Source organism: Lissotriton vulgaris, chromosome 9 (assembly GCF_964263255.1).
Source record: "Lissotriton vulgaris chromosome 9, aLisVul1.2, whole genome shotgun sequence".
NCBI classification, from domain to species: domain Eukaryota; kingdom Metazoa; phylum Chordata; class Amphibia; order Caudata; family Salamandridae; genus Lissotriton; species Lissotriton vulgaris.
Window position 1 is genome coordinate 1240862322 of NC_141697.1, and position 16062 is coordinate 1240878383.

Genomic DNA, 16062 nt, shown 5'->3' on the forward strand with positions numbered 1-16062 from the left:
ACTCACACAAAACCATTGAAATTCGCATATATAGTTAGTTGCACTAACTATATATCGCGCACCCGCAATCCACTGCTGATCATGTCACATATTACATCATTCATGACATGGTCAGTGACATCACTGATGACATCACTGATGGCATCTCAAATGACATCACTGATGGCATCTCAAATGACATCACTGATGACATCACTAATGACATCTCAAATGACATCACTGATGACATCACTGATGACATCACTGATGACATCTCATTTGACATTACTGATCACATCACTGATGACATCATTCATGTGATTATACGATGAACCTCTTCAGACTCTAATATAACCTTCGATACACTCAGTGTAAACAGACACTCACAGACTGTCACTCATCCATGGAGTTACTCACACACCTAGTCAGTCATGCAAAGAATCAATCACACCTCCATTTCCTCAACTATACAGAGTTACACACCTTACTTATTCAAACATATACTAACACATATTTACTCTCTTATACAATCCCGATACAAGTTCACAATGATCCATACAGCCACTCACACATTCACTGGCTCTTATGCACAGTTATTTATATATGTCAACTCTCACATGTACTGTGCTTTACATATGTACTTACTTTGACATGTAGCACTGAGATATCCATTCACTCACCAATACACTCATGCACACAGTCAACCGCCCATACAGCTGTTTCCACATGCACTTTTGAACCCATACATCTAGTGAATCAACTGCTCACACATCTATGCACAGAGTCATACACCTCCCAGCCACCCACACACACACTCAGTCTCCCATACAAATACTTGGGCAACCAATCAATAACCCATATAGTTACTCATATAGCTACTGATCAACACAAGCAGCAGTTTACAGAACAACAGACATAATGATGCACAAATTAAGACAGTTTAGTCACTAACCCATGCACTCAGTGAGACACATTTAATCACTCACTCATACAGTCAGTCATGCACCTACTAAATCCTTCATCCAGATACTTATACATCCACTCATTCTTCAATTTTTGTACTTTGAAAGCACTCTGGAACCGTGCCTCGATAATTTTAAACAGAAGTTGCGCAAAAGCACTTTTAAGCATTTTGAAAGCTTTTTTACTCTGTGTACTGCTTATTTTGCACTGACCTTTGTGCTCCCTTCTGCTTCCCGGTTGTGGCCCCGGTCCACCGCGGCAAGTGCCGTTTGTGTGGAGGGCGTTCTGACCGTGGGCACGCCCCCTGAGGGTGTCACTCTGCACCAGAGGCGGGGCGGTGCCTATATAGATTCCTTCACCTTCTCCCACGCAGCGGACGGGCGGCGGGTAGCCAGCGGGGCGCCAAAGGCGAGCCCGTCTGCGCCCATCCGCGCCAGACCGCGGCCCGCTGCCCAAAAACTCTGGTTGCTCGTCTAGCGATGGCGCCATATTGCCGGGAAGAGCTTCTCTCTCTTAGATATCGGTCTGACTGTCTGGCTCATACATGGTATCCTAACTCCCCCATTTTTCAATGTAATCTGTGTGGCTTCAATATCTCTACGGCCTGCTTATCGTTACCTTCTGCTTCCTCAGTGACCACTGGCTCTTCTAAACTACATATATTGAGCCTGAATTGAAGATCCCTTGTGAAACATCACAAGGACATCCACAAGCTCCTCTCCGATAAATCCCCTGACGTCCTGTTTCTAACAGAAACCTGGTTAACCGAAGATTCCTCGGCCAATTTAGCCCTGGCGCTTCCCCCAGGTTATTGCATTTGTGCTCAAACAGACCTATAGGCAGGGGAGGTGGAATAGCGGTGATTTACAAGTCCAAATTCTTCTGCACTTCTGAACCCATTAATATAGCAAACAGTGAATGTGCATTATTCAAGATAAAGGTCTCTGAAACTTACACCTTCTCAGGGCTTCTGGTCTACCGTCCCCCAGGACCAGCGAGTGCATTCCAAGAGTCGTTGGTATCAATGATTTTATTATTAGCGCTCCAATCAGCCATTTTTAGCGTATTTGGAGACTTTAATCTCCATCTCGAACGCCAAGACTCTTCTGCTATATCAAAGTTTCTGGGTGACTTGGAGGCATGTCAGCCCCACCAGCTGATTGTGGGTCCCTCTCATCAGGCAGGCCACCTTTTGGATCCTGTCTTTACCAACATAGAGGAAGCCACGGATGAACCCACTAGTCCTCTCAGCTGGACCGATCACTTCTTGGTCTCTGTTTCAGTTGAGACCCGAGTAAGCCGCAAGGAGAATCCTCCCCCTCCCATATGGAGGCGCCCCTGGAATAGCCTAGATAATGCTGTATTAGAAATCAAACTGATCCAGTCACGCCCTGTTTGGTCGAAAAATATGGAGGAGGCAGACTCTGCATACAGAGAGTAGATAAACACCTCTCTGGATCATCTCATCCCCATAAAATGCTCAAGGCCCAAACGAGACTACTCTCATCCTTGGTACTCGGAGATGCTTGCTGATACCAAAAAACAATGTAAACGGCTAGAACGTATTTGGAGACGTTCGTACGAGCCGCTGGCCAAAAGCGAGTTTAGGCTGGCCACTAAAGCATACCACAAACTTATAAGAAAAAACAAAGCCACATACTACACTGATCTGATCACGTCTAGTACCAAACGCTCCAAAACTATCTTCTCCCTGGTAAAAGAAATGACCAAGACCCCGGACGGTATGGGCAACCCGATAGTGTCAGATACACAGTGTGAGGAACTATCCTGCTTCTTTATTAATAAGGTCAAAGGTATATACGACTCACTACAACTAGATGGCCCCCTAGGGCTTTCCAATCCTACTAGTGATCAAGCTATTCTCTCTCACTCCCTCTCTATTATACCATCTTTAGAGTGGACAGAGATGGAACATCTTACACTTAGAGTAAAATCAGGATCCCGAGACGACCCTATTAAACCTGAACTGGTCAGATCTCTACGTGATTCCGCCCTGCAGGCTGGACGAGACTTGATCAATAAATCCTTTCAGCTAGCCTCGATTCCTAAATCATGGAAGCATGCCAAAGTGGTGCCTCTCTTGAAGAAACCATCTTTAGACATCTCCCGGCCTGACAGCTACCGCCCCATATCACTGCTTCCCTACCTTGCAAAAGTGGCAGCAGCACATGTCAACCACACCTTGACTACCTACCTGGAGTCCAATGGGATCCTGGATGAGTCCCAAAATGGGTTCCGTGCGAACCATAGCACGGAATCGGCCTTGCTAACAGCTACAGAACATCTAAAAGCTTCATTGGATATGGGCGCAACCTCCATTCTGATTCTGCTGGATTTGAGTGCGGCTTTCGACACGGTCTCCCACAGGATCCTGCTTGAGAGACTGTGGGAGATAGGAGTCAGGGAAACAGCCCTGGATTGGTTCGTGTCATTTCTATCTGACCGTTCCTTCCAGGTGCACGCCCTCCCGTACTCATCCAGTAGGCTCCCCCTTGAATGTGGGGTGCCTCAGGGGTCTGCGCTCAGTCCCACATTGTTTAATGTGTACGTCCGCCCCCTGGCCATGCTGGCCCGGGAACGTAAGATACAATTAATATCATATGCGGACGATACACAACTTATCTTTAACTTCTCCAACAACAATGTGACAGACCAAATGAAGTTTCAAGAATACATTTTGGCCATTTCTAAATGGCTATCTAACAACTGTCTTCAATTAAACTCCTCCAAAACAGAGGTACTTCTGATTGGCAATGGCACACCGACATGGGATGAGCACTGGTGGCCTCCTGCGCTGGGACCAGCTCCCATACCCAAGGAGCTGGTAAAAAATCTAGGAGTGATGCTTGACAACTCGCTCAATTTGGACTCCCATGCCAAAAAAGTGGCGGGCATCTGCTACGGGCGCCTGCGCTCTCTCAGACCCATCTTGGGGTTCTTCGAACCCCCAACTCGTCAACTCATAGTCCAGGCGTCAGTCCTTTCTCACCTGGACTATTGCAATTCTCTCATGCTAGGATCCAACACGACTACAATAAATAGGATGCAAAGAGCGCAAAATGCCGCTGCTCGTGTTTTATTTGCTCTGCCCAAAACCTGTCACACTTCCCCTTTTCTTTGGCGATTACATTGGTTGCCTATAAAGCAACGCATTCAATTCAAAACCCTCTGTCTTACCCATAAAATCTTGTATAGTGCCGGCCCCCAAACTCTTCAAGGACTATGCTCCTTTTATACCTCTACGCGCGCACTTCGCTCAGCGGACCTTTTCTTAGCACGTACCATTAAGATACGGAGGAGCAGAGCTGGTGGCCGCTCCTTCAGGTATTTGGCCCCTAAACTTTGGAATTCCATCCCCTTAAAAGCTCGAGCCACCTCAAATCATCTGTTATTTCGCAAACGTATAAAAACTTGGTTGTTTGCATCCATCTAATACACCCTCTGTCGCATTAGTGGTAGGCATGTCCGCAAGCGCTGGGACGCCCCGTTGCTGGGGTAGCCATGCGCTATACAAGATTCCGTAACATAACTTTACATAACATAATATGTAAGACATATTTTAACTTTACAGAAACATACAGTCACTGGATGTTGTCATCAGTGATGTCATCAGTGATGTCATTTGAGATGTCATCAGTGATGTCATCAGTGATGTCACTGACCATCTCATGAATGATGTAATATGTGACATGATCAGCAGTAGATTGCGGGTGCGCGATATATAGTTAGTGCAACTAACTATATATGCGAATTTCAATGGTTTTGTGTGAGGAAAATAAGGTTTTGTAAATGCTAATTCCTAACTATATATGGTCTATAACCGATGGTTTTTTCAGAGAATATATATATATATATATATATATATATATATATATTTTTTTTTTTTTTTTTTTTTTTATTTATTTTTTTTTTTTTTATATATATTGTATATTTTTCCATCGCAGGTGAACACGCCCACTGCTTGAAATGTAACCAATCAAATGTGTCCGTCGTTTGTGTATGAGCACTTTAAATTTCTTGCAACTCTCTCAGTGCGCCATGTGACCAAGGCCTCTGTGTAGGCCGAAACGTTATGCTGCCGTGGTGTGCTGAAGAATAAAGAAACTCACCTGCACTCTGGGTCTTCCGTGTTTTTTCCCTGTTTGATGGTCGAGAATTCGAGTCTGTCGCAGAAAAAAGCGCAAGTGCGGTCCGGTGCCCAACTAACACACTCAAGGGAAAACAAACAAGGGAATTTATAGTCAAATTGTGGCGGTCTGAATATCATAAATCATACACAGACAATACAAATTATACACATATGCAAATAGTAAATCACAGAATAGTTATGCATTAGTGTATTAAGGTCAGCGACGTTTCGAACCCAATTAAAATACAAGGTTCATCCTCAGGACAACAATAAATTGCCTAATGAACACTGATATAGATAGTGCCCACACAGGGGACGCCGAATTAGGCTCCGTAGTTAAAATAATAAATGGTGGCAATATACCAATCCTATGGGGAAACCAGACAAGGAATTTAGGAATAGAGCGAGGGGTATGATGATACCAGCATGCGTGCTCAAGGGAATGTTTGCTTACCCGGGAACCCGCTGTTGCGGTATCACAATATCGGGCAATTCGTATCTAGTAGGGGCACAGGTCCTCAATCGGGGTCCTTGTGAGTCGTGGGAAAAACCTCCCAATCAAAGGTGACCACATGATATAGAACTATTTAGTCTATATTTATTTGGATTCATTGTTTCTTGTCTAGGGACCACTGTCTCTGTTGATGCATTGATCTGTTTTGTCATGGTGAGCTTGCTGTCCAAGCGAGAAAACACGAGGAAAAATCAAGAGGAAAAAACATGGAGAAATAAAGATATTTGTCCTTGCTACGCCTCCCAGGGGGATGCGTAGCGTTCCGATGCATTCCCAGGTCTACCACTAACGGAAAATCTGGGAATGGGCCAAGATCCATGGGTGGATTTGTGGGAGTAGCCACGCTGCACACATGGAACGCCTCCCTGGGACAGAGACGGACACCTCTCCTCTCCAACTCCCCTCCTCGGGGAGAGGAGTTGGCCTAACGGCTAGGACGGTCGACCTTGAATCTGGGGAACCAGGTTCAAGTCTCGGCAATGACACTGAACATCCTGTGATTCTGGGCAAATTACTAAATCTCCCCGTGCCTAATCACAAAAATGAATGTTTCCTCATGTAATGCAACTGGTGCTATGTAAAGCGCTCTGATACCCAATTTGGGTCCATTTTGCGCTATATAACACTCTGTAAAAAAAAAGCGCAAGGGCGTGCGCTGCCATGCATTACTCTGAATTTAGCAAGCCCCCCAGGGCCTTGTACAGTGGCCTTGCATGGCTTCGTAAATCTAACTTAAGAGTGGCCCCCTAGTGTGGCGCGTGAAGAAAGCAACTCGTTGAGAAGTCTGGCCTTTTGTTACCCATTGCAGTGATTAAAGCTACTGGTGGTAAATCTGCAGCTATCCCTTTCTGCCCTTTTACATCAGAAGGAAGCAAAATGGAGCCGTGCCGGGTATGAGGAATAACGTCGATATTAACCCCTCCGATGCTCATGACGGAACGGTTCCGTCATGAGCATCGGTCGAGCTGTGCTCATGACGGAACCGTTCCGTCATGACCACACCCATTAACATTGGGGCCCAGCACAGGGGGTAAATCGTGGCAGCATGGATGTGGTTAAAGCAATGCGTAAATAAGGGCAGGGATATTTCCCCCGGACTCTTTGCATCCTGCATGTCGTCCGAGCTCGTGCTTTTAAATATGTTGTATTAGAGACATTCCCAATGATGGGTCCCGCGGTAGGAAAAGTGGAAATATAAGAGCACAAAGATGGAAGAGGCAAACCTGGGGGATGCCTAAGTGGCATTCTTAAGTGCTAAAAACAACCCAGGTATGTTTAGGCTTTGGAGAGGTGGTCTCAGCAGTAACAACACTTGTAATTATACCAGGAAGGAGACGAAATGTACGTCACTTCCGGTCTTTAGAGGTGTTAGTGAACAAGCACCGCCGTTTATTTTCCTGCTGTCTTCTCTGCTTCCGTCAGGCGTTCACCAGGCACTAAATGGAATCGGCGTTTTATTATATGATCAGATTAATTAGGATAATGGAGCAGAATTAATTAAACAAATTGTTATTTAATTTCTTACTTGAAAGGTTGACAAACATAGCAGTGCCTCATGTTGTGAGAAACACACATGCACAAACCCACACCCCTTACCCCATCACCATTCTGGGCCACAGATACCGCTTTAACATGATTTGGACTCCTTCTCTTGAAGAGCGCACAAAAGACTCACAAAGATTGTAGGAATCCCAGAAGCAGCTGAAAGTGTGTCAGAAAGTCTATGTAACACAACATCCTGGTCTGATGTGGCCATGACGGGGTAGCATACGTCAGGTGAGGACATTGACACATTTGGCCACATGTCATGACATTTCCCATTCCTCACACAGAGTGCAAGTGTGTCCATGGGATCTGCGACAACCGTCCGGGCAGTGGGGGTGTGTGCCAGACCCGCTCCTGCAAAGAAGGCTACACCGGGCTGCTGTGTGACCAGAAGGTAGTGCCCTGCGGACCCTCAGGATTATCACTGGAATGCCATCATAACGCTGTCTGCGAACTGAAGGCCCGCGTCACCAGGTAACTCCCTGCTCTGCACCTACCACTCATAGGAAGCCACCCACGTCCCATCAACCTCTATAATGTAAGCCAATGTCTCCTGCTTAATGTCACAAACCCTGGAACACTAGATGACCATCATAGTGACCTTCAGATGAACCCTGACTTTGATGTGTCCGTATGCACTTTAAATATTCGTAATGTATTCCAACCACCTTACACCCAGCCCCTTTTCCTCTGGATGTGTGGTAAGCCTTTCCGATGTATGAGGCCAAGCCCACGTGCTGTCCTTTTATCCTGATCCCACTAACCACAGATTGCCACAGCCCCAGGTCCATCCCCGCACAGTGTCACAGTCTCAGCTGCTGCCCGGATTCTGCACATTCACAGAACTATGCGCAGGAAGACGGGACCTCGGTGTATAGAGGCTGAGCCTTCCTACCGCCTCAGAACCCAAAATCCCAGAAACCACTAGCTATAGGGTCTCATTTGCTCTCTTACATATTCACGAAGCTGCAGATTATTATTATTATTATGTTTCTTATATAGCGCCAGAATCGACCCTCGAAGGGGTATCTCCGCGCTTGCCTTGGGAACCCGTCCTGGCTTTTCCCTGTGAGATAGCCCCTACAGGGCATCCCCAAGGTGAAAGCCAGGCATCCCGCCGCGGGGGGCCGTTGTGGAGATTAAGCAAGCTTAATGCCCAGAGTTGCAGAGTGTGAACCCATGATTAGGTCAGGCACCGAAGCGAGAATTATCGAGTCCATGGACATTTGAGCTCAAGACCCTGCCGCGTCGGGAATTGAACCCTGGTCCCGGGTCTGACCTCTGCTTCAGGGTCTGCCTGCTCTAACCAGTGAGCCACACTTCTCCACATCTCCACAGATGATTAGACAACCCAGAACACAACACTCCGACTCTCTCAGGAATTGGGGTAGCAACACTTACCCTTTTGATTACTCTCTCGTACTTGTCCACAATAAGAATTGACAGAGTCACTGTTATAGTTCAAAATGTGTATTTTAACTAGCGTGCTCTATAATGCAGTATACAAGCCACTACCAGCAGCAAAACCCATAAACATAAAACAGTCAGCATTGTAGCAAGTCCATAGATTATAAAGGGGAATGTCATTGTATATAGACAGTGGATAAAGGACTATAATTCCTAACCACCCTCCCCTTGGTGAAATAAGTTTTATTATATAAAAGAAGATCTCTGGGCTTTGTCAACAGACCCCATACCTTAGATCCTAGATGGTATATCTACATCCTAGGAACCGCGTGGCTCTTCCTCCTGGAAAGGTCCCTCTCCAAGTGTGTGTTAAACCAACATGCATTCCCATAATATCAAAGCACAATTATTCAGCAGCCGCAGCTGTGTTAGCGTGTTTTGTCTAGGTGCTAGAGACTGACCAGAACAGAATAACAAGGGGCATTGTTTATCGACCTTGCACGTCGTGTTCAGACTAAACTCCAGGAACAGCAGAGAACGCAGAAGGCAGACAGTTCGCATGTGAAAGGCACAAACAGAGTCTTGCAAAATAAAGTCATGTGGTAACTTGCGCAAAAGCAGCATCAGGGCAGCAGAGCTCAGGCTAACTTAGAAATGTCGACAATGACCCTAATGGCCATATGACACAGGCAACACCCCTAGACAATGTCACATGCCAAGGCCACACCCCACACACTGCCATAGACTGAGACCACACCCCCACACACTATCAACGTCTGAGGCCCCACACATTGTCATTTTCTAAGACAACACCCCCTCACACTGTCACAGCCCCAGGCCCACCCTCCACACAATCACTGGCCCAGACTCTACCTCCCCACACACGCTGTCATAGCCCCAGGCTCTCCACACGAGGCTCGCCATACAAGGCTCGCCACACGCACTGTCATAAACCCAGGTCCTCCCACATTGTCTTCAGCCCATGTCCACCTCCCCACTCAAACTGTCACTGCCCCAAAGGCCACCCTCTGCGCAATCACTGGCCCAGACTCTACCCCCTGACATACACTGTCCTATCCCTTGGCCCCTCACACTGTCACAGCCCCAGGCCCACCATCCACACAATCGCTTGCCCACCTCCCCACAGTGCCCGATTCACAAAGGACCTCCGCAATAATTTCAAAGATTACACCATACGTGCGCAGACTCCCTCACGACTGCGGGCCTCCACCACGAGTGCAGAGACTCCCCCATGACTGCGGGTCCTCTACCACGAGTGCAGAGACTCCCCCATGGCTGCGGGGCCTCCACCACGAGTGCAGAGACTCCCCCATGGCTGCGGGGCCTCTGCCATGAGTGCAGAGACTCCCCCATGGCTGCGGGGCCTCCACCACGAGTGCAGAGACTCCCCCATGGCTGCGGGGCCTCTGCCATGAGTGCAGAGACTCCCCCATGACTGCGGGGCCTCCGCCACGAGTTTCGAGACTCCCCCATGACTGCAGGGCCTCCACCACGAGTTTAGAGACTCCCCCACGACTGTGGGTCCTCCGCCACGAGTTTAGAGACTCCCCCATGACTGTGGGTCCTCTACCACGAGTGCAGAGACTCCCCCATGACTGCGGGGCCTCCACCACGAGTGAGGAGACCCCCCCACGACTGCGGGTCCTCCACCACGAGTCCAGAGACTCCCCCATGACTGCGGGGCCTCCACCACGAGTGCAGAGACTCCCCCATGACTGCAGGGCCTCCACCACGAGTGCCGAGGCTCCCCCCATGACTGCGGGGCCACTGCCACGAGTGCAGAGACTCCCCCATGACTGCAGGGCCTCCACCACGAGTTTAGAGACTCCCCCATGACTGCGGGTCCTCCGCCACGAGTGCAGAGACCCCCCCATGACTGCGGGGCCTCCACCACGAGTTTAGAGACTCCCCCATGACTGCGGGTCCTCCGCCACAAGTGCAGAGACCCCCCCATGACTGTGGGTCCTCTATCACGAGTGCAGAGACTCCCCCATGACTGCGGGGCCTCCACCACGAGTGAGGAGACCCCCCCACGACTGCGGGTCCTCCACCACGAGTCCAGAGACCCCCCCATGACTGCGGGTCCTCTGCCACGAGTTTAGAGACTCCCCCATGACTGCGGGTCCTCCGCCACGAGTTTAGAGACTCCCCCATGACTGTGGGTCCTCTACCACGAGTGCAGAGACTCCCCCATGACTGCGGGGCCTCCACCACGAGTGAGGAGACCCCCCCACGACTGCGGGTCCTCCACCACGAGTCCAGAGACTCCCCCATGACTGCGGGTCCTCTACCACGAGTGCAGAGACTCCCCCATGACTGCGGGTCCTCCACCACGAGTGCAGAGACTCCCCCATGACTGCAGGGCCTCCACCACGAGTTTAGAGACTCCCCCATGACTGCGGGTCCTCCGCCACGAGTTTAGAGACTCCCCCATGACTGTGGGTCCTCTACCACGAGTGCAGAGACTCCCCCATGACTGCGGGGCCTCCACCACGAGTGCCGAGGCTCCCCCCATGACTGTGGGGCCACTGCCACTAGTACAGAGACGCCCCCATGACTGCAGGGCCTCCACCACGAGTTTAGAGACTCCCCCATGACTTCGGGTCCTCCACCACGAGTGCAGAGACTCCCCCATGGCTGCGGGGCCTCCACCACGAGTTTAGAGACTCCCCCACGAATGTGGGTCCTCCGCCACGAGTTTAGAGACTCCCCCATGACTGCGGGTCCTCCACCACGAGTCCAGAGACTCCCCCATGACTGCGGGGCCTCCGCCACGAGTGCAGAGACTCCCCCATGGCTGCGGGGCCTCCACCACGAGTGCAGAGACTCCCCCATGGCTGCGGGGCCTCTGCCATGAGTGCAGAGACTCCCCCATGGCTGCGGGGCCTCCACCACGAGTGCAGAGACTCCCCCATGGCTGCGGGGCCTCTGCCATGAGTGCAGAGACTCCCCCATGACTGCGGGGCCTCCGCCACGAGTTTCGAGACTCCCCCATGACTGCAGGGCCTCCACCACGAGTTTAGAGACTCCCCCACGACTGTGGGTCCTCCGCCACGAGTTTAGAGACTCCCCCATGACTGTGGGTCCTCTACCACGAGTGCAGAGACTCCCCCATGACTGCGGGGCCTCCACCACGAGTGAGGAGACCCCCCCACGACTGCGGGTCCTCCACCACGAGTCCAGAGACTCCCCCATGACTGCGGGGCCTCCACCACGAGTGCAGAGACTCCCCCATGACTGCAGGGCCTCCACCACGAGTGCCGAGGCTCCCCCCATGACTGCGGGGCCACTGCCACGAGTGCAGAGACTCCCCCATGACTGCAGGGCCTCCACCACGAGTTTAGAGACTCCCCCATGACTGCGGGTCCTCTGCCACGAGTGCAGAGACCCCCCCATGACTGCGGGGCCTCCACCACGAGTTTAGAGACTCCCCCATGACTGCGGGTCCTCCGCCACAAGTGCAGAGACCCCCCCATGACTGTGGGTCCTCTATCACGAGTGCAGAGACTCCCCCATGACTGCGGGGCCTCCACCACGAGTGAGGAGACCCACCCACAACTGCGGGTCCTCCACCACGAGTCCAGAGACCCCCCCATGACTGCGGGTCCTCTGCCACGAGTTTAGAGACTCCCCCATGACTGCGGGTCCTCCGCCACGAGTTTAGAGACTCCCCCATGACTGTGGGTCCTCTACCACGAGTGCAGAGACTCCCCCATGACTGCGGGGCCTCCACCACGAGTGAGGAGACCCCCCCACGACTGCGGGTCCTCCACCACGAGTCCAGAGACTCCCCCATGACTGCGGGTCCTCTACCACGAGTGCAGAGACTCCCCCATGACTGCGGGTCCTCCACCACGAGTGCAGAGACTCCCCCATGACTGCAGGGCCTCCACCACGAGTTTAGAGACTCCCCCATGACTGCGGGTCCTCCGCCACGAGTTTAGAGACTCCCCCATGACTGTGGGTCCTCTACCACGAGTGCAGAGACTCCCCCATGACTGCGGGGCCTCCACCACGAGTGAGGAGACCCCCCCACGACTGCGGGTCCTCCACCACGAGTCCAGAGACTCCCCCATGACTGCGGGTCCTCTACCACGAGTGCAGAGACTCCCCCATGACTGCGGGTCCTCCACCACGAGTGCAGAGACTCCCCCATGACTGCGGGTCCTCTACCACGAGTGCAGAGACTCCCCCATGACTGCGGGTCCTCCACCACGAGTCCAGAGACTCCCCCATGACTGTGGGTCCTCTACCACGAGTGCAGAGACTCCCCCATGACTGCGGGGCCTCCACCACGAGTGAGGAGACCCCCCCACGACTGCGGGTCCTCCACCACGAGTCCAGAGACTCCCCCATGACTGCGGGTCCTCTACCACGAGTGCAGAGACTCCCCCATGACTGCGGGTCCTCCACCACGAGTGCAGAGACTCCCCCATGACTGCAGGGCCTCCACCACGAGTTTAGAGACTCCCCCATGACTGCGGGTCCTCCTCCACAAGTGCAGAGACTCCCCATGACTGCGGGTCTTCCACCACGAGTGCGGAGACTCCCCCATGACTGCAGGGCCTCCACCACGAGTTTAGAGACTCCCCCATGACTGCGGGTCCTCCACCACGAGTGCTGAGACTCCCCCACGACTGCGGGCCGCCTCCTCCACAAGTGCAGAGACTCCCCATGACTGCGGGTCTTCCTCCACAAGTGCAGAGACTCCCCTATGACTGCGGGTCTTCCACCATGAGGGCGGAGACCCCCCCACGACTGCGGGCCGCCTCCACAAGTGCAGAGACTCCCCCATGACTGCGGGTCTTCCACCACGAGTGCGGAGACTTCCCCATGACTGCAGGGCCTCCACCACGAGTTTAGAGACTCCCCCATGACTGTGGGCCCTCCGCCACGAGTACAGAGACTCCCTTATGACTGCGGGTCCTCCACCACGAGTGCAGAGACTGCCCCATGACTGCAGGGCCTCCACCACGAGTTTAGAGACTCCCCCATGACTGCGGGTCCTCCACCACGAGTGCGGAGACTCCCCCACGACTGCGGGCCGCCTCCACCACGAGGGCGGAGACCCCCCCATGACTGCGGGTCTTCCACCACGAGTATGGAGACTTCCCCATGACTGTGGGCCCTCCGCCAAGGCTGCTGCCCACCCATCCACCTCTGCACTGCCACCTCACCCAGCTCCTGCCCACCCTTCCTCATCTGCACTGCCACTATCATTTACCTGAAGAAGATGCTAGAGCAATCAGGAGCCTGTGCTCGTTATTTATGGCATGCTTTAATCCTCTCTTTGATCTCCTCTTTTCTTCCAGATGTGTGTGTGCGGATGGGTATGAAGGCGACGGGTTTTCGTGCCAGCCCGTGGACCTGTGCATTCAGCCTGAGCGGGGAGGCTGCTCTGAGAATGTGAGTAGCAAAGGCCCTTAGAGCAAATACTTGAACAGCCGGTACCACAGCAGGGGTCTGCATCCTCCCCCACAAGGAGAGCTGCGTCCGGTCAGTTACAATGGTCCTGGGTTAATGATGGCTGAACCATGGCCGCAGTCGTGATCACCCCAGATGTGTCACACTAGTGACCACGGCCGCAGTCGTGATCACCCCAGATGCGTCACACTAGTGACCACGGCCGCAGTCGTGATCACCCCAGATGCGTCACACTAGTGACCACAGCCCCAGTCGTGATCACCCCAGATGTGTCACACTAGTGACCACGGCCGCAGTCGTGATCACCCCAGATGTGTCACACTAGTGACCACGGCCGCAGTCGTGATCACCCCAGATGTGTCACACTGGTGACCACGGCCGCAGTCGTGATCACCCCAGATGTGTCACACTAGTGACCACGGCCGCAGTCGTGATCACCCCAGATGCGTCACACTAGTGACCACGGCCGCAGTCGTGATCACCCCAGATGCGTCACACTAGTGACCACGGCCGCAGTCGTGATCACCCCAGATGCGTCACACTAGTGACCACAGCCCCAGTCGTGATCACCCCAGATGTGTCACACTAGTGACCACGGCCGCAGTCGTGATCACCCCAGATGTGTCACACTAGTGACCACGGCCGCAGTCGTGATCACCCCAGATGTGTCACACTGGTGACCACGGCCGCAGTTGTGATCACCCCAGATGCGTCACACTAGTGACCACGGCCGCAGTCGTGATCTCCCCAGATGCGTCACACTAGTGACCATGTGTGCTCTGGCACAGAGGGAACACTCACAGCTAGGGATCTCCAACTTGGTGTGCACTGTCATTCAAACCGAAGCTTGAAATCTGTTTTTTCCATTCTAACATCCACATATGAGTTTCTCAAAATATATGTTTTGTGTCAAATATGCACTTTCCATTTGGGGTCAAGGCACTTCAAGATGGTGTCTCCTACTGAAAATTAATCAATTTCTGCCTCAAACAGCAGTTTTCATGCAAACTTAGCATCTGATTCCCCAGTGCAAACACATCACGCCTGCCCGTGTGTTACCGCCACATGCAAGGGATGCCCATGTCAAGGCCACACAAGTGCCCCCCATAATGCTAAGTACCCCCACATCATGTCGGGCGAGGATATTATTTGGCTGTCCTGTTTCTAATGCTTATTTTATGTGGATTTCAGTGTTGTTTTCTCAGTATTTCCCAAACTTTGTCAAATCACTTATTATCAGTGTTTATTCCGCTGTCTACTCCATAAACAGTAAAGAGACGGTGTTTTTCCAGTGTATCCAAAACATTTTTTTTCAGTGACTGTTACAAAGCACATATTTAATTAAAGAAGAAGTAACACAGGATATGTAGTGTCTTCTGATTCGTAGTGTTTCCAATTGACTCATGATCGGTTACTTTAAGCATAGAAAGTCTGTGTATTGCACTCTCACTCACACTCATTACCTCTTACACTCTGTCAGGTTTCTGGTTCAGAAGACTATTAATGGATTTAAAAAGTAAGATTGCTATATTCAAATGGTTTAATAAACAAATTCCTAGACACAGTGGGGGGCCAGTCACCCACTCCTCATTGAATTTTATGGCTTTGTAGGAGTGGTCAGCCCTGCCAACAACTTAGTACCTTCTGAAATCTTTAACATTTCAAATTATACCAGATTGATTTGTAACCTTGCATTCTAAGGAACATGAAGCGCTTTACTGTACGGTTACGAGTGCACAGGGGCCCGGTGATACCGGAATGAGTTCGGCATCGCGAAGGTGGCCACAAGGCCAGTAAACCTCAATGAGCGTTGAGGTGCCCCTTTGCAGGTCCGGTGTGTGCAACAGCTTCACAGCTCACATCGGTCCCGAGCAGTATCGTTCCTTTGCCTCTGAAACGCAAAGAATACTGTGTAAGTGTCCGTACAATTAGGACTTGCCCCTTCCTTTCCAACAACGTATCAGTATCCTAGATTTCCTGACATGGGGTGTCAGTGCTGGAGTTCGACCCCTCCCACAGGACTCGTTTTCCCTAGCGTTGTCAAGGCGGTTGACCATTC

General features: G+C 51.6%; 1 protein-coding gene across 1 annotated transcript in view; it reads left to right on the forward strand.

Moving 5' to 3' along the window:
- The window catches only part of STAB1 (stabilin 1), a 756575-nt gene that overhangs the window by 324409 nt on the left and 416104 nt on the right, over positions 1–16062 (forward strand). Inside the window, exons 24-25 of the mRNA XM_086939405.1 lie at positions 7439–7625; positions 13892–13985. Of these exons, the coding sequence (XP_086795531.1) occupies positions 7439–7625; positions 13892–13985 (281 nt within the window). The remainder of the gene's footprint in view (positions 1–7438; positions 7626–13891; positions 13986–16062) is intronic.